Source organism: Pan troglodytes, chromosome 4 (assembly GCF_028858775.2).
Source record: "Pan troglodytes isolate AG18354 chromosome 4, NHGRI_mPanTro3-v2.0_pri, whole genome shotgun sequence".
Classification (NCBI taxonomy): domain Eukaryota; kingdom Metazoa; phylum Chordata; class Mammalia; order Primates; family Hominidae; genus Pan; species Pan troglodytes.
Window position 1 is genome coordinate 75,376,276 of NC_072402.2, and position 19,888 is coordinate 75,396,163.

Sequence of the window (19,888 nt, forward strand, 5' to 3'; positions counted from 1 at the left end):
TCATGGAGAACAGGTGCTCACAACTAGAAAGCTGCTGTTACATCCAGCCCTTAGTTACAGTCATAAAAATCCAACTTTCTATTTTCTGTAGTAATGGGAAACAGGATAGCAAAGATAATGAAAATCCTCAGTAATCCTAAAGTTTCCATTTAATTATGAGTTAGAACCTCCTTCTCCCTAAAAAAAAAAAAAAATTAGAATCATGAACAAGTAATAGAAATGGTTAAAAGATGTTTTGTTTTGAGATGGAGTCTCACTCTTGTCACCTAGGCTGGAGTGCAATGGCAAGATCTCGGCTCACTGCAACATCCACCTCCCGGGTTCAAGCAATTCTCCTGCCTCAGCTTCCCGAGTAGCTGGGATTACAGGCGTGCTCCACCACGCCCAGGTAATTTTTGTATTTTTAGTAGAGACAGAGTTTCACCATGTTGGCCAGGCTGGTCTTGAACTCCTGACCTCAGATGATCCGCCCACCTCAGCCTCCCAAAGTGCTGGGATTACAGACATGTGCCATAGCATCCAGCCAAAAGATGATTTTTCACCTGTTTTCTCTGATACTTCCCACTTGAATTTTTTTTTACTTAGTTCTAAGAAAAATAATCATAATCCTTCAAATTCTACTGGAAAGAACAATTTTATTACCATTATAGATAAACAAAATGGAATAAAATAAGTAAAAAAAAGTTTACCAAAAAGAAATTATAATATAATATTTTTAATATAGTGCCTTTAGCAGTAAAACTAAATCCAACTACTAACTAGTAACTGAAGTAAAATACATATAAGAAACAAAAAAATTAATCACAGTTGGGACAGTGTGGTTTATAACATACCTACTAGTAAGTACTCTGGTAATTTTGCTTCCAATTTTAGAGCTATCAAAAAATCTTTTTTGTTTTTTTCAAATCAAGACGGAGTCTCATTCTGTAGCCCAGGCAGGAGTACGGTGGCATGATATCAGCTCACTACAACCTCCACCTCCCACGTTCAAGTGATTCTCATGTCTCAGCCTCCCGAGTAGCTGGAATTACAGGTGTGTGCCAACACACCGGATAATTTTTGTATTTTTAGTAGAGACGGGGTTTGGCCATGTTGGCCAGGTTGGTCTTGAACTCATGACCTCAACTGATCCACCCGCCCTGGCCTCCCAAAGTGCTGGAATTACACGTGTGAGCCACTGCATCTGGCCAAAAAAAAAAATCATTTTTAAACAGTATTGTAACTAGGAGGGGCACAAGGAACTATAGAGATGACAGAAATGTTCTGTACCTTATTTGGGATGGTGGTTACACATAATATATACAACTGTCAAAACTCACCAAACTGAACCTTTAAGATCTGTGCACATTATTATATTAAATAACACCTTAAAAGCAAGGTATGGTGGCTCACACGTGTTATCCAGCACTTTGGGAGGCCGAGACAGGAAAGCTGCTTGAGGCCAGGAGTTTGAGACCAACCTGGGCAACACAGCAAGACCTTATTTCCACAAAATAAAAATAAAAAATAAAAAAACAAATAGTTACACCTTAATAAAAACAATCACACTTTTTAGAAAGTATTGTGTAACTGTTTTAAGGAAAGAAAACTACAACTTTTTCTGATTCATTTGCCAGGTAGGTTCATAAGTTATTAAAATAAAGCGAGAATAAAGTTTTAACCTATAAATTTAATTAACTAAGTCATCTCTATCTTGAGGCAGCTCTTACAATTATTAAACTATAATGTATCTAAATTGAAGGTTAGGGCAAGGCATGTATAATGGTTCTTATGGAAATAGATGTTTATTTACAGTTCTATGCTCACATTTCCTTTGTTCACACTTCCATACCTACTTCCATTTTCCATATAGAAACTAAGGGCTATGTGTCATAAAGAAAAAACACATTTGAATGTCACAAGCTTTTCATTTATAAAAACCAAAAATGTTCAATTCCATTTAACAAATATGTACTCTGTACATACCATTTATAAGGTATTGCATTAGAAGACACAGGACTTTTAAAAAACAACCATACCTTTCATACAAAGTTCCTGTACTTGAGATCTTAATATATGATTGGAAAAGAAAGGTAAGGGAGTTAGGACAAGCACACAAATAATGATTTAACAACAAGAAGCCAGAAACCAAGCCTGGGAAGTAGCAAATGCAGCTAGCATCTGGAGAGGTTGCTTAGAGGAAATTATATTTCAAATGGTCCCTAAAGGGTACACAGAATTTTAACAAGCAGAAACTGGAGGAATGAGAAAGTAGCATTAAAGTTTTCATCAGTACTCAAGTCAAAACTAGCAGACTCAGGCCAGGCACAGTGGCTGACAACTATAATCCCAGCACTTTGGGAGGCCATGGCAGGCAGATTTCTTGAGCCCAGGAGTTCAAGACCAGCCTTGGCAACATGGGAAGACCTTGTCTCTAAAATAGAAAAAAAAAAAAAAAAAAAAAAAAACTAACAAACTCCAAGCTGGGTGGACTCACATTCGCCTGTAGTCCTAGCTACTCAGGAGGCTTAGGCAGAAGCACTGCTTGAGCCCAAGAGTTTTAGACCAGCCTGTGCATCATAGCAAAACCCTATCCCTTAAAAAAAAAAACACACTAGTGGACCCCTTTCTCAGAGAAAATGAATGGGCAAAATAGAGATTGGTGAAGTCTGAAACATTTATGCATCAGGTCTTCTATATATTTGCCTATTGTGATGAAAGATTTGACATGTCTTTGAAAAAATATTCTGAATTACTGATAAAGCCACTGCTAACTGAGGAATGAATTATAATAGTTGTGAAAAATAACGGGAAAGAGTGAATAACTAAAACATTCTCTTAAAAAAAAGCCAGTTTCTCGGCCGGGCATGGTGGCTCACGCCTGTAATCCCAGCACTTTGGGAGGCCGAGGTGGGTGGATCACCTGATGTTCAGGAGTTTGTGACCAGCCTGGCCAGCATGGTGAAAACCCATCTCTACTAAAAATACAAAAATTAGCCAGGCATCCTGGCGCACACCTGTAATCCCAGTTACTCGGGAAGCTGAGGCGGGAGAATCGCTTGAACCCAGAAGTCAGAGGTTGCAGGGGGACGAGATCGCACCACTGCACTCCAGCCTGGGCAACAAGAGCAAAACTCCATCTCCAAAAAAAAAAAAAAAGTAAGGCCAGTTTCTCACATTTGTTAGTGGGAGCAAGGAAAAAGGCAGTTTCTATACCTTCATTTCCCTTATGAGTGCTTCAGTGATCCTCAGTATAAACAAACCTGACAGATACACAGTCAAGCTTGACAAAAATCTCGGCTGAGGCTAGTTTTTTGGAATCTTCCCTTAATAAAATAAACCAAAAAGATTACATCTCATTTCCGAAGAGAAACAGTAGAATAAACACACAGCAGAACCAGACACAAAAGAATTCAAATGAAATTCGGCCAGGCATGGTGGCTCACGCCTGTAAGCCCAGCACTTTAGGAGGCCGAGGCAGGTGGATCACCTGAGGTCAGGAGTTCGAGACTAGCCTGACCAACATGGTGAAACCCCATCTCTACTAAAAATACAAAAATTAGCTGGGCATGGTGGTGCCTGTAATCCCAGCTACTCGGGAGGCTCAGGCAGGAGAATCACTTGAACCCAGGAGGCCGAGGTTGCAGCGAGCCAAGATCACACCATTGCACTCCAGCCTGGGCAACAAGATGAAACTCCATCTAAAAAAAAATAATAAAAATGAAATTCATGCATGTTAATACTCTGACCAAATCTTAAGAGTTTAAAGATTGCATTAGTACCAATAAACTTTACACTTTTTATTCCTTTGGAGAAAGGTAGCTAATGTTCACGAGTATGAAATAAAATCAAATAAACACACATGCTATACATATTATATATAATACACACACACACACACACACACACATAATATTAAAGAACCATTCACAATGGCTAAAAAGACCCAAAAAAATCCAAAGTAAATAAATAACTTGTCATTGCTATAACTGAAAGCAACAAATATTGAATATAGATACTCACTGCTTAGTTGCTAGTTGCCCCTTATCATCCATTCTTTGTATTGGAAGCATTAAATTTTAGGTAGACTCCTGGCCTCCAAAAAAGAAAAACTATTATACTTCTCAAGTTAAACAAAGATACAAAGTTCAAAATGAGGAGGCTTCTTTATCCTTATCCCTCTACCTTCTTTTTTCAATTTTTTGAGCCAAGTGTCTCGCTCTGTCTCCCAAGCTGGAGTGCAGTGGTGCGATATCGGCTCACTGGAACCTCCACCTCCCAGGTTCAAGTGATTCTCCTGCCTCAATCTCCTGAGTAGCTGGGATTACAGGCGTGTGCCACGACACCTGGCTAATTTTTTTATATTTTTAGTAGAGATGGGGTTTCACTATGTTGGCCAGGCTGGTCTCAAACTCCTGACCTTAGGTGATCCACCCACCTCAGGCTTCCAAAGTGCTGGGATTACAGGCACGAGCCACTGCGCTTGACCTTTGTCCCTCTACCTTCTTACTGACAAAAATGCAAAATTAATGGCTACAGCTACAGCATCTAACTTGAAGCCTGTATACTAAAGATGGCAGAAAAAAAGACAGACGCAGACGAGATCTGAGATATCTTGGACCTGCAAACTAGTTCTATTCCATTTAACTCCTTATTCATTAATGTGAGGGAGAGAAAAGACTTCTATCTTGTTTAAGCCACTGTTGTTTTGCATTTTCTGTCACTGGCAGCCAAATTAATAATACACTAACTAATATACACTTAAAACAGGCTCCACACTCAATTCCACAGGCTTCTAAGTATGGGAGGCAGCATCATACTGTAAAAGCATGGTTAGGCTGGGCACGGTGGCTCACCTGCCTGTGGCTCACACCTTTAATCTTAGCACTTGGGGAGGCCAAGGCAGGAGGATCTCGTAAGGCCAGAAGTTTGAAACCAGCCTAGGCAACATGGCGAGACCCCATTTCTACAAAAACAGACAAAAAGCGTAAAAGGAAAAAAAAAAAAAAGCACAGATAGCCTACGTGTGCATAACAACTCTGTCACTTAATAGCTAAAGTAGGCAAATAAATAAATTGGACTAATTATTTAACCTCTGTGGGAAAAATTTGAGAAATATTTACCAATTATTTAGTGGTTCTGACTTATTTCAATTTTTTTTAAGATGGTATCTCACTGTCACCCAGCCTGGAGTACAGTGGTATGATTTTTAGCTCATTGCAACCTCCGCCTCCCAGGCTCAGGTGATCCTCCTGCCTTAGCCTCCTGAGTAACTGGGACCACAGGTGCTCACCACTACACCCGGCTAATTTTTTTTTGTATTTTTGGTAAAGATGGGGTTTCGCCATGTTGATCAGGTTGTTCTTGAACTCCTGAGCTCAGGTGATCCAGCCCCCCTTGACCTCCCCAAGTGCTGGGATTACAGGTGTAAGCACTACACCGGCCTGACTTACTTAAATGTTATGTCTTGAAAAGCTTTATACTATTCTTTATATTCAGGCTCATCTCTCCCTAACTTTATTACTTTTGAGACAGTCTCACTCTGTCCCCAGGCTGGAGTACAGTGGCAAGATCATGGCTGGCTCACTGCAATCTCAAACTCCTGGACTACACCTAATTATTTGTTGTTATTCCTATTGTGAAAAAGTTATCTTTCACATTTAACACTCTAAACTGAACATTATTAAATGAATCTAACAGTTTTGGTTAGTTCCTTTTGTTTCAGGTAGAGTCATATAAACTACAGCAATATTCCCACCTCTTCCTTATAATGCAGTCTTGATCATTTTAGTTTAACTGGCAAAAATGTCTAGGATAATATTAAATAATAATATGATTGTTACCTCTGTTGCTCCTTAATTATGTACAACACTGACTGTTGGTATGATGCATGAGTGAATTCCTTCAAATGATATGAAAGTTTCCTTTTAGTTTAAGTTTTTTATTAGATATCATGTTAAATTTGTTTTTCAATTCCTCTTTTGCTATCCTATTGAAATAAATGACCTTAATGATAATAGCTAACACTGAACACTTTAAATACCAGACACTATTCTAAGGGTTCTTTATACATTCATTCACTCATTTAATCCATCCACATAATCTGAGTGGAGAATTTTATCAGTCCCATTTTATAGAGGAGGAAAGACAGACACAGAGAGGTTAAATAATGTGCCCAAAATCACACAGCTTTAAAGTGAAGGAGCCCTATCTGGCTCCAGAACTCACTCTCTTAATCACGATTCTATATTGCATCCCTGTATCTATATTTTGCTCCTTTTTCTACTATAGTAGTCCAGTCAAGAATGGAATGGAAGCTGGGAGACTTTAGTGGCTACTAACACTGAAGTGATATAGGATTAGACTAAAGTGGTAGTAATGGAGACAGAGAATTGGAGAGATCTGGTAATATGCCTTCAAGACAGAGCTAGTAAGACTTAATGGATTGGAGATTGGATGTGAGGTATGAGGGAAAGAGAGGAATGATGGCAACTAGGTTTTTTGGCCTACCCATAGCCTGGTATTTAAGACTCTGTTTCTCATGTTTTATATTAATTAACTTAATTTGTTTTCCTTAGTTTTCCAGTTTCCCTTCTTTCTTCCTAATCTATGCATTTCACTTCATTAAATCCTTTTTTGTTTTTGACACAGAGTCTCACTCTGTCACTCAGGCTGGAGTACAGTGGTGCAACCATGGCTCACTCCAACTTTGACTTCCCAGGCTCAAGTGATCCTCCCACCTCATTCTCCTGAGTAGCTGGAATTACAGGTGCACACCACCACACTTGGCTTTTTTATTTTTTGTGGAGATGGGGGTCTCACTACATTGGCAAGGATGGTCTCGAACTCCCGGGCTCAAGTGATCCTCTTGCCTGAAGCTCCTAAAGTGCTGAGATTACAGGCGTGAGCCACTGCGACCAGTCCGTTAAATCCTTTTGGAGACGAGGTAAAATAAAAATAAGCTTATTTACTAGTACTTAAGACTTATTCTATATTCATGTTCAATATTGTTTCCTTTGGGTTTTTTTAATCTGTTCTAGATTTTTGAATTGAGGTCATAATTGCTTTATAATGAGGGACAATTAATTGTTTATAGCACCAATAATTGTTTCTGATTATGGGCACAGCTATGGTCAATGTGGAAACTGGAAACATATAAAAAAGTATGAGTCAGGGCCAGGCACAGCGGCTCACACCTGTAATCCCAGCTACTCGGGAGGCTGAGGCAGGAGAATCGCTTGAACCTGGGAGGCGGAGGTTGCAGTGAGCCAAAATCGCGCCATTGCACTCCAGCCTGGGCAACAAGAGTGAGGGTCTGTCTCAAAAAAAAAAAAAGTATAAGGCAAAAAAATATATATTATCCTCATTCCCACAATCTAGAAGCAAGCAATGGGAGTACTTTGTTCCACACATATCAATTGTTTAAATTACTGAAATCATACTGTCTATTCAGTTTTACATCCTTTCCTAGTGCTACTAAAAACCCTTATTAAACATGTTTAGTGACTTCATAACATTCTACATGACCACAACACAATTTACTTGTCCTTCTCCCTATTACTAGGTATTTATATTCTTCCTAATTATTCTAATATTTTACATACGTTGGTATTTTCAAACATTTTCAGACTTGGAACTCTTTCATCAAGAGAAAGCTCTGAGGAAGCCTAACATAAAAACAGAGCTGACCTGGCCAAAAACTGATAGGAGGGACCCCATCTCACCATACCACACCCCCAGCAGTAATCCCAACACATTCAGAAAACCACAATTATAAGTACTAATGTGATAATTATTTTTGTGCAGAAAGCTTTGTCCAAATCTTTCATTACTTCCTCTGGATAGAATCCTTAAAAGGCTATTGAGTGTAAAGGAAATGAACATTTTCAAGGCTCCTGATACTAAATAATAAAGTTTCAATAATAAAAGCAGTAACTTACAGAAGGAACAGGATTGAAAAATAAAGTAATTAAATTTGATTTTTTTTAAAAAACTGTCAGAGCTACAGGCTCAGTTTCCAGAATATCTACATGTTCATGGCCCTTCTGAGAATATGATTATGATTTAATAGGTATAGTTAATTCAGGCACTACAAGGATATAAAAATGAACGAGACTCAAAAAACCAGGAGCTTATGGCCTCTGCCATGCCATCTTCAAAAGAAATTAAACACTACTGCTTCAGAGACATTAACATGCACATATTATAGAAAAAATATTTTTTCATAAAATACTGATCAAAATATATTAACTCTGAGCTATATGAAAGGGTATATGAAACCTTTAAAGTGGCTTCACTATCATAAAAAAAGCAATAATTTCATTCCCTTTTTTTAATAAGATATTTTATAAGCAATATCCCATATCCTTAGGTATCCATGAGACATGATACAGATCATAATCTGCAGAGGTACCCTAAGTTACCCTATGACCCCAACTGTGATTAAGTAAACAGCACAACTAGACTGTGAAGAAATCCATTAGAATTACCTGTGGAGCCTTTTATTATAAATAATACAAATTGCAGGAGTTAAGGCAAGTTCCACTACAGTTATACTGAATCAATCTCCAGAGTACAGGACCTAAGCATGCATACTTTTTAATTGCACCAAAGCTGATCCTTACATTCAGATTAAGAAACACTAGGTTAGCTGGGTGCAGAGGTTCACATCTGTAATCCCAGCACTTTGGGAGGCTGAAGTGGAAGGATCACTTGAGGCCAAGAGTTCAAGGCCACACAGACAAGAGAGCAAGACCCCACTCTACAAAAAATATAAGAAGTAGCCAGATGTGGTTGTATGCACCTGTAGTCCTAGTTACTCAGGAGGCTGAGGCAAGAGGATCACTTGAGCCCAAGAGGTTGAAGCTGCAGTGAGCTATGATTACACCACTTGAATGACAGTCAAAAAAATTCACTGCACTCCAGCCTGTTTGAAACAAGACCCCATCTTTAAAAAAAAAAAATTAATTTTTTTAAAAAAGTTAACACTAGGTTAAAGAAAGGTTCTTTTTAAAAATATTACCCCATTAATTTCAAGAATATTTGCTAAAATATCTAGCCACTCCACTATGTGAAATTGGTTGCTTTCCTATTAAATAGACTGTCAAAAATGCCACAGTGATTATGAACAATAAAAAACTCAAATTGGATTCAGAAATCGCCAGGTGGAGTCCTGCCCTGCTGTGGTGGTGTTTTCCCTCATTTAGGGAATTAGTACTATTAGTTGCAATGTGACTTGTGTTACAGATAGTTTAACCTTGCTGCAGTGGGGAAAGGGGATTAAAACAGAAGATCCTTGAGGCAAAGAGACCAGCTAAGTGGCTACAGCAAAAGTTCAAGTGTGACAAAATAAAAGCCTAAGTTTTATCTTAGATGTGTTGAATTTACAATATGTTTGGAGTTTAAATATGAACATAATTCATGAGTGGTTAGAAAGATAGATTGGGGACCGGGCACAGTGGCTCATGCCTGTAATCCCAGCACTTTGGGAGACAGAAGCAGGCAGATCACTTGAGGCCAGGAGTTCAAGACCAGCCTGGCCAACATAGCGAAACCCCATCTCTACTAAAAATACAAAAAATTAGCCAGGCGTGGTGGTGCACACCTGTAATCCCAGCTACTCAGGAAGGCTGACGCATGAGAATGGCTTGAGGCCAGGAGGCAGACGTTGGAGTGAGTCAAGATCGTGCCAGTGCACTCCAGGCTGGGTGGCAGAGCAAGCCTTTGACTCAAAAAAAAAAAAAAACGGAGGGAGGGAGGGAAGGAGGGAAAGAGGGAAGGAAGGAAGGAAGGATGGATTTTACATGCTCTTACCTGTAGAAGCTACAAAAGTGGATCTCATAAAGAGAGATTAGTGACTACTAGAGGCTGGGAAGGTTCGGGGGCTGGGAAAGATGAAGAGAGGCTGATTAACAGGTACCAATATATGGTCAGATAGAATAAGACCTAGTATTTAAAACATCAGTAGGGTGACCACAGTTAACAATAATCTTATTGTATATTTTAAAACAGCTAGAAGAGAATAATTTGAATGTTCCTAGCATAAGGAAGAGACAAATATTTAAGGTGATGGATATCCTGGATATCCCAATTACCCTGTTTTAATCTGTACACATTTTACGAATTTATCAAATTGTCATATATAACCCAAAAATATATATATTATTTATCAATTTTTTAGAAACTAAAACTGTCATAATCTAGCAATCCCACTAATGAGTATATATCCAAAGGAAAGGAAATTCACATTTTGATACCTGCACTCCCCTTTTCACTGCAGCACTATTCACAATGACCAAGTTATGGAATCAACCTACGTGTCCATCAATAAATGAATGGATTTAAAAATTTAATACACACATAAACATAAACACACACACACACACACACAAATACTATCTGGCTAAATTTAGAAAGTATAAAATCATGTCACATGCAGTAACAAACATGAGTTTACAGGACATTGTGTTAAGTGAAATAAGCCAGGCACAGAAAGATAAATACCACATGTTCTCATTCAGATGAAGCTAAATAAACTGATCTCATAAAAGCGGAGAGAATAGTAGAAACAGAAACGAAAGGGTGAAAAGGGTAGGAAAAAGAGGGGTATAAAGAGAGTTTGGTTAACAGATACAAAATTACAGCTAGACAGAAAGAATAAGTTCTAGTGTTCTATAGCATTGTAAAGTAACTATAGTTAACAACTATTTACTCCATATTTTCAAAGAGCTAAAAGTGAGAATTTTGAATATTGCCAACACAAAGAGATGATCAATGTTTTAGGCAATGGATATGCTAATCACCCTGATTTGATCATTACACTCTGTATACAGGTGTGGAGGATCACACTCTACCCCGGAAATATGTACAATTATGTCAATTAAAAATAATCTGTCAATTAAAAAAAATCCTTAAAAATATAATCTTGGCCAGGCACAATGACTCACGTCTGTAATACCAACACTTTGGAAAGTCAAGGTGGCAGGATGGCTTGAGCCCAGGTGAGACCAGCATGGCCAAGATGGTGAGACCCCCACCTCTACAAAAATTTTAAAAATAAAAAATTTGGCCTGGGTGAGGTGGCTCACTCCTGTAATCCTAGCACTTTGGGAGGCCAAGGCAGGTGGATTACCTGAGGTCAGGAGTTCAAGACCAGCCTGGCCAACATGGTGAAACTCCGTCTCTACTAAAAATACAAAAAATTAGCTGGGTGCAGTGGCGCGTGCCTGTAATTCCAGCTACTCAGGAGGCTGAGGCAGGAGAATCGCTTGAACCCAGGAGGCGGAGGTTGCAGTGAGCCGAGATTGCACCACTGCACTCCAGCCTGGGCAACAGAGCAAGACTCCGTCTCAAAAAAAAAAAAAAAATTAATCTTTGGCTGGGCAGTGACTCAAGCCTGTAATCCCAGCACTTTGGGAGGCCAAGACAGGAGGATCACTTGAGCCCAGGAGTTTGAGATGAGCTGGGCAATGTAGTAAGACCTCATGTCTACTAAAAAAAAAAAAAAAAAAAAAAATAGGTAGGTGTAGAGGCACATGCCTGTAATCCCAGCTACTCGGGAGGCTGAGGTGGGAGGATCGCTTAAGCCCAGGAGGTCAAGGATGTAGTGAGCTTTGATTGCACCACTGTACTCCAGCCTGGGTGACAGAGAGACCCCGTCTCAAAAAAACACAAAAACTGTAATCCTCTACAAAGCTTACCAAATTACACATCCTCCAGAGAGTATTTATTCATACTTTCTGGATTTGATCTCATCCTCCTCATCTTTCTACTTTCTCCTAGTAAGAAAACTCAGCCATGCAGGTACAATTTCATGACCATAGCTGTACTTATACACATTTGGGCCTTCGCTATAGCAATTTTTTTCTGGCTTGCAATATGCTTCTTTCTTCCCTTCTGTTTATCAGCCATTAGTCAGCCTTGCAAACCTGTATTAGCTCACACAACCATAAACAAAATACCACAGACTGGGTGACTTAAAACAATAGAGATGTATTTGCTGACAGGTCTGGAGGCTAGAGGTCCACAATCAAAGTATGGACAAATGTGGTTTCTGGTGAGACCTCTCTTCCTGGCTTGTAGACGACCACTTTCTGCTATGTCCTCAAAAAGCCATTCTTCCCTTCCCGTGGGAGAGGAGGAGTTAGTGCACGCTTTCTGGTGACTCTTTTTATAAAGACACTAATTCTATCAGATCAGTGGAAGTAATGTAGACAATAAGAGAGTACACTTTTCTGTAGAGAACTTAAAAACAATGATAAAATCAAGCAAAGATATGCCTGCTTTTTATTATCACCTGGTGATGGCAATTATAAACAATGTTAGTTTAGACACTACTTAATGTTCTTTTTGCTATGGTTCCTATCGAGTTTTAATAACATATATGTGAACTTCAATTAACATATTTGTATTACTTATCTTTTAATAAACACTGTATTCTGGCCAGGTGCAGTGGCTCACACCTGTAATCCCAGGACTTTGGGAGGCTGAGGCAGGTGGATCACCTGAGGTTAGGAATGCAAGACCAGCTGGGTCAACATGGTGAAACCCCATCACTACTAAAAATACAAAAAATTAGCCAGGCGTGGTGGCAGATGCCTGTAATCCCAGCTACTCAGGAAGCTGAGGCAGGAGAATCACTTGAACCCAGGAGACGGAGGTTGCAGTGAGCTGAGATCACACCACTGCACTCCAGCCTGGGCAACAGAGTGAGACTCCATCTCAAAAATAAATAAATAAATAAATAATAAAAATAAATAACCACTGTATTCTACACGAAGTTAATCTGGAGAACTCCCAGTTATCTGCACCACACACATGCACAAACACACTCACCTACTCGGGTCTCTACATACTGTTTTTCATGGTTCAGAATCATTCAAGCTCATTTCAAGGGTAATTTCATATCTCCAATCCCTGTTGTACTACGTTTCTGCATTTAAATACTAGATTCAAAATAAACAAAGATTATAATGACAAAGAAACAAAATGCTAAGCAAATCCAATGCTGTTTTCTATGAATGCCAAAAGAAAAAACAAAAGACATGGTTGGCAAAAGAATTTAAAACGGTAAATGTTTGAATACCTCAATTGTTTTCACCAAAAGCATTCTAAAGCAATGGATCATTTAATGGCAATGTTTGACATCATTTAGCCATTTTCTCTGATTTTTAGAGAAAAAAATTTAGAAGTTTTTACCAAATACAAAATGAATTTTCTGTAAAAACACTTTCATGAAAAAAAATTTTTTTTTTGAGACAGAGTCTTGCTCTGTTGCCAGGCTAGAGAGCAGTGGTGCAATCTCGACTCACTGCAGAGTCGGCCTTGCGGGTTCAAGCAATTCCCCTGCCTCAGCCTCCTGTCACCATGCCTGGCTAATTTTTTTTGTGTGTGTGTGAGACGGAGTCTCGCTCTGTCACCCAGACTGGAGTGCAGTGGCGCCATCTCGGCTCACTGCAAGCTCCGCCTCCCAGGTTCACGCCATTCTCCTGCCTCAGCCTCCCGAGTAGCTGGGACTACAGGCGCCCACCACCATGCCTGGCTAATTTTTTGTATTTTTAGTAGAGATGGGTTTTCACCGTGTTAGCCAGGATGGTCTCGACCTCCTGACCTCGTGATCCGCCCATCTCGGCCTCCCAAAGTGCTGGAATTACAGGCGTGAGCCACTACGCCCAGCCTATTTTTGTATTTTCTTAGTAGAGTCAAGGTTTCACCATGTTGGCCAGGCTAGTCTCAAACTCCTGACCTCAAGTGATCAGCACTCCTCAGCCTCCCAAAGTACTGGGATTACAGGCGTGCGCCACAGTGCCCAGTCAAAATATTTCAACCTACAGAGATATTTAAAAGCCACTAGAACTGATAAAAGAAAAAACATACAATCAACACTGCAATTTCTGGAACTTACTGTAAAACAAAAATTTTAATGAAACTGCCAAATTTATTCTTATTTTATTCTTGTTTGTTTTCTTAATTTTACACATGCACACACATGAATGCATGTGCATGTGTGTGTATATATACTATAGATCTGTTGTTTCATGTGAAAGAAAAATGTACAAAATTGAAATTAGAAGCTTTATTTGATCAACTACAGACAGACACAAATTGACAAATTTGCTGTACTATGTACTGAGAAGGAATACGCAAAGAATACCGATTTTGACAGTCATTGACAGATTTACAAAAGCTGTTGCTTTTCTGATTACTTTTCATTTCATTTCATAATTATTACTAAAAATAATTCATCACATAAAGAAGGGAGGTGTTAAAAAATTATCTACCCCAAGTGCGGCCGGGCGCAGTGGCTCACGCCTGTCCCAGCACTTTGGGAGGTCGAGGCGGGCAGATCACGAGGTCAGGAGATCGAGACCATCCTGGCTAACACAGTGAAACCTCATCTCTACCAAAAATACAAAAAATTAGCTGGGCGTGGTGGCGGGTGCCTGTAGTCCCAGCTACTCGGGAGGCTGAGGCAGGAGAATGGCGTGAACCCAGGAGGCGAAGCTTGCAGTGATGGCGCCACCACATTCCAGCCTGGGTGACAGAGTGAGACTCCGTCTCAAAAAAAAAAAAAAAAAAAAAAATTATCTACCCCAAGCGTCAAATACAAATGTAGACCATTTCCTTTAGCATTCTTTCCTTTTAGTATTTTGGAGATTATATCTTTTTTTTTTTTTTTTTTTTTCTGAGACTGAATCTGTCACCCAGGCTGGAGAGCAGTGGCGCAATCTCGGCTCACTGCAACCTCTGTCTCCCGGGTTCAAGTGATTCTCCTGCTTCAGCCTCCCGAGTAGCTGCGACTACAGGCGTGCGCCACGATTACGCCTGGCTAATTTTTGTATTTTTAGTAGAGACGGGGTTTCGCCATGTTGGCCAGGATGGTCTCAATCTCTTGACCTCATGATCCGCCCACCTCAGCCTCCCAAAGTGCTGGGATTACAGATGTGAGCCACTATGCCCTGCTGGGCAATTACTCTTAAAATTGTAAACTTATATACTTGGCTTAAACTAATCTAAGGTTAACCGGTATCTCTGGCCTCCTCCCAAATAACATTTACAAAGCAATGAACTCTGATTTCACTCTCCCATCTTCTACTTCATTGTTGACAATAATTTTAGATCCAGTTTGCTCTTAAATCCTCCCAAATTTACCCATCATCATTATTATTTGCAGACAATGCATACGTAGATTTTTTTCTTTTTTGAAACAGAGTTTTGCTCGTTGCCCAGGCTGGCGTGCAATGGCACGATCTCAGCTCACTGCAACCTCCGCCTCCCAGGTTCAAGCAATTCTCCTGCCTCAGCTTCCCAAAGTGCTGGGATTACAGGTGTGAGCCACCACACCCGGCCGCATACGTAGATTTAACAAAATGTTTTATCCATTGATTTCTTTTTAACACATTGCTTTCTGCTCTCCATTTATTATTTTTTAGTTGTTTTCTTCCTCCTGAAGTTCTTTCAATACAGGCTGTCAGTAATAAACTCCACAGTCATTTTCCTCAGGTTTTTTGCGGGGGGTTGGGGGGGCGGTTTGAGACAGGGTCTCACTCTGTCGCCCAGGCTGGAGTGCCATCTGTCGACCTCACTGCAACCTCTGTCTCCTGGGCCCAAATTATCCTCCCACCTCAGCCTCCTGAGTAGCTGGGACCACAGGTGCGCACCATAACACCCGTCTAATTTTTGCATTTTTGTAGAAACAGAGTTTCGCCATGTTGCCCAAGCTGGTTTTCAATTCCTGAGCTCAAGCGATCCGTCCACCTCGGCCTCCCAAAGTGCTGGGATTACGGGTGTGAGCCACTGTACCGGCCTTTTTCCTCGGTTTGGTTTTTTGTTTGTTTTTTGGAGATGGAGTCTGGCTGTCTACAGGCTGGAGTGCAGTGGCACAATCTTGGCTCATTGCAACCTCTGCCTCCCAGGTTCAAGCGATTCTCCTGCCTCAGCCTTCCGAGTAACTGGGATTACAGGTGTTAAGCCATCATGCCCGGCCTTTCCTCAGTTTTTAAATTGGCTCTTACTCATGAAAAACAGTTTAGCAGAACTGATCTCTACAGTACTTTAAAGATATTACTCCACTGAATTCTTAAATTACCACTGAAATACTTACTTCCTCTTCCTCCTCTTCCTCTTCTTCTTCCTCTGCTTCTTCTTCTTCTTCATTAAGAGGTGGAGGTAAAGGACCGAGGATATCGTCCTCCATAAAATTAACTGGTTTTCCTACCATTTTAGGGGGTGAAGGAGGGCCAATTAACTCATCATCAGAAGAGTCAGAACTCTGTTCACTTTCACTGCTGCTCGTATCCCTGAAAATACAGAAACAGAAACTCTTTGCCTCTGCTGCAATGAAGAGCACACTTTGGAAATAGTATTCATTTCTCAGGATACTTTTCCTCTCCTATTAACAATTGGGTATTTTTTAATTTTTTTAAATTTGTAGTTCAAACATTAAATGTTTAATGCCAAATATTTTATCTTAAGAAAGTTAAAAACAAAACTATGTCTTACACAGTCAAAAATAAAGGGTCACAGCAATTATATGTTAGACAGCCATTAGACCATTAGCACTCATAAAGAGACAGGTGAGACTGAGTGCAATGGCTCACACCTGTAACGCCAGCACTTTCAGGGACCAAGGCATGTGGACTGCTTGTGCCCAAGAGTTTGAGACTAGCCTGGGAAACATCGCGAGACCCTGTTTCTACAAAAAATAAAAATTAGCCAGGTGTGGTGGCATGTGCTTGTGGTACCAGCTACTCAGGAGGCTGAGGTGGTAGGATCACTTGAGTCCAGGAAGTCAAGGCTACAGTGAGCCATGACTGCGTCACTGTACTCCAGCCTGAACAACAGTGAGACCCAGTCTCAAAATACAGATATATAATAAAAATTTAATTTAAAAATTTTAAAAAGAGGTGAACAAGGAAATACAGAAGAAAAACTACAAAATAGTAACGGACAAAAACCACTGAGATATCCAGTGCCTCAATTAACTATATTTGAATCCAATCCCTGATTGCCACAGTAGCAAATAATGCCAGTCATGTAAGGAGGTTAATATTACTCCCAAAATGTTTCAATATAATTTCCGAAATACAAGTTATTTCTAACGGCTAATCCAAGTTTCCTACATTGCCAAAACATTAAATGTAGCATTCTTGCATTCTAAAAACACCATACTCTAACCAGGGGTGTCCAAGGGAGAGAATACAGTCATGGGTTCTTATTTTGTTTCTGGTTGTCCAGTGAAGCCATTTCCTCATCCCTCTTTTCTACTTATCACTAGAGACAGAAACTAAAAACCACGGCTTCAGGATGCTAAAAGTCTAAAAGAAAACAACAACAATATCACGCAGGTTGGACAGGCTTGAGAGTCTAGGGCATATCATACTGATTCCCAAGTGGTTTCCTACCCACCACACCTGAGGACTATTATACACTCTCACTAAGGTCTCTAGCAAACACCTGTAAGCATAGCCCTCACCATCTACCACTCCTCCACCTGCCCCCAGAGTTGAGAATTCAGCATTCTTAATTGTATCAATTAATCTTTCAAATATTTGATAAGATCAAAAGTGTCACTGCCTTCTAATGAAGTATCTCTGGTATGTAAGCTCCAGGAAAGCACGAATTTCTGTTTTGTTCTAGCATCTAACATATTTCTAGCATCTAAAAAATGCTTCACCTATAACAGGCACTCAGTATCTACTGACGGAAAAACATGAGATTTTTCTTTTTGTTTTCATCTAGGTTAAAAATTGAAAAGAATATATTCTCACATTCAGGTTACCCTTAAACAGAGGTATATGAACTAGCAAACCTCCATAAAAATCTGAGTTTCTACATTTGAGCCACTGCGTAGCTCAAATCTCCACTCCAAGGCCTTCTTTCTAATTGAACAGGTTAAGTTTGGTTCACAACAAGGTCTTTGCACTTGTAGTTCTGTCGGCTGACTTACCCTTCCCATAGATTGTTACACGGCCTCTTTCTCATCTTTGGAGTTTCCTCAAATGTCTCCCCCTCAAAGAAGTCTAAGGGCACACTCCTTCTAAACTTTCAGGCACACCACCACTTCCCATTACCTTAAGTACCTTTGTTTATCTTCATTACATGCCTGCTAAGTTATTTTATTTGGTTATTTAGTTGTCTGTTATCTATCCCTTCAAATACTCCCACAACAACGTGGGCTCAGTGAGAACAAAGGTCTCAATTGACTTGCTAATTGCTATATCTCAGTGCCTAAAACACTGTGTTATCCACAGTAGATGCTCAGTAAAGTAATAGTTGAATGACTAAACAAATTTATATTAAGCTATTCATACTCCAAAATTTTCCCCCTTATGATTAACGCACAAGTTTCCAGCTGCACTGGTTTAAAACAGATTTTTTTTTTTTTTTTTTTGAGACAGAGTCTCACTCTAGAGTCCCAGGGCATGATCTTCGCTCACTCCCCGTCCTGGGTTCAAGTGATTCTCTTGCCTCAGCCTCCCAAGTAGCTGGAATTACAGGCATGAGCCACCACGCCCAGCTAATTTTTGTATTTTTAGTACAGACAGGGTTTCATCATGTTGGCCAGGCTGGTCTCGAACTCCTGACCTCGTGATCCACCCAGCTCGGCCTCCCAAAGTGCTGGGATTACAGGCATGAGCCACCTCGCGCAGCCCTCAAGTATCTTTTTTAACCACAACAAAATAAAACCAAAATCAGGCCAGGCGCAGTGGTTCACGCCTGTAATCCCAGCACTTTTCGAGGTAGAGGTGAGCGGATTGCTTGAGCTCAGGAGTTCAAGACTAGCCTGGGCAACACTGTGAACACCTGTCTCTACAAAAAAATACAAAAATTAGCCAGGCATGGTGGCACACACCTGTAGTACCAGCTACTTAAGGGGCTGAGGTGGGAGGATCACTTGAGTCTGGGAGGCGAAGGTTGCAGTGAGTTAAGAATGTGCCACTGCACTCCAGCCTGGGTGACCGAGTGAAACCCTGTCTCAAAAAAAATTAAAAAATCAATAACAAGAGGAACCTTGGAAATTGTACAAATACATGAAAATAAAACAACAGGCTTCCAAATGACCAAAGGGTCAATAAAAAAAATTTTTTTTTAATTTCTTGAAACAAAAGAAAATGGAAACAAAACATATCAGAACCCACGGAAAACAAAGAAAACAGTACTAAGAAGGACATTTACAACAATAAACACCTACATAAAAAGTAGAAATACATCAAATAACCTAATGATGTACCTCAAGGAACTAGGCAAAGAATAAAGCAAACCAAAAATTATTAGAGGAAATAAAAAAAATCAGAGCAGAACTACAAATGACATTGACACTAAAAAAAGAATAAAAACGCCGGGCGCGGTGACTCACATCTATAATCCCAGCACTTTGGGAGGCCGAGGCGGGTGGATCACAAGGTCAGGAGTTCAAGACCAGCCTGGCCAACATGGTGAAACCCAGTCTCTACTAAAAATATAAAAATTAGCTGGGCATGGTGGTGGGCACCTGTAACCTCAGCTATTCAGGAGGCTGAGGCAGAGAACTACTTGAACCCGGGAGGCGGAGGTTGCAGTGAGCCGAGATGGTGCCACTGCACTCCAGCCTGGGCAACAGAGTGAGACTCCAACCCAAACAACAAAAAAAAGAATAACAAAACATCACTGAAACAAACGTTGATTTTCTGACAAGATAAACAACATCAATGTGTTAGGCCATTGTTGCATTGCCAAAAAGAAGTAACTGGGATGCCAGGCACGGTGGCTCACACCTATAATCCCAGCACTTTGGGAGGCTGAGGCGAGCAGATCACGAGGTCAGGAGTTGGAGACCAGCCTGACCAACATGGTGAAACCCCATCTCTACTAAAATACAAAAAAAATTAGCAGGGCATGGTGGCCCACACCTGTAATCCCAGCTACTTGG

The 19,888-nt window shown here is 40.2% G+C and overlaps 1 protein-coding gene across 2 annotated transcripts in view; it reads right to left on the reverse strand.

The window, feature by feature from the left end:
• Positions 1 to 19,888, reverse strand: part of WDR70 (WD repeat domain 70) — a 365,950-nt gene that overhangs the window by 332,681 nt on the left and 13,381 nt on the right. For both annotated transcript variants that reach the window (XM_054684042.2, NM_001280169.1), the window contains 1 exon segment: positions 16,082 to 16,277. In XM_054684042.2, the coding sequence (XP_054540017.1) occupies positions 16,082 to 16,277 (196 nt within the window).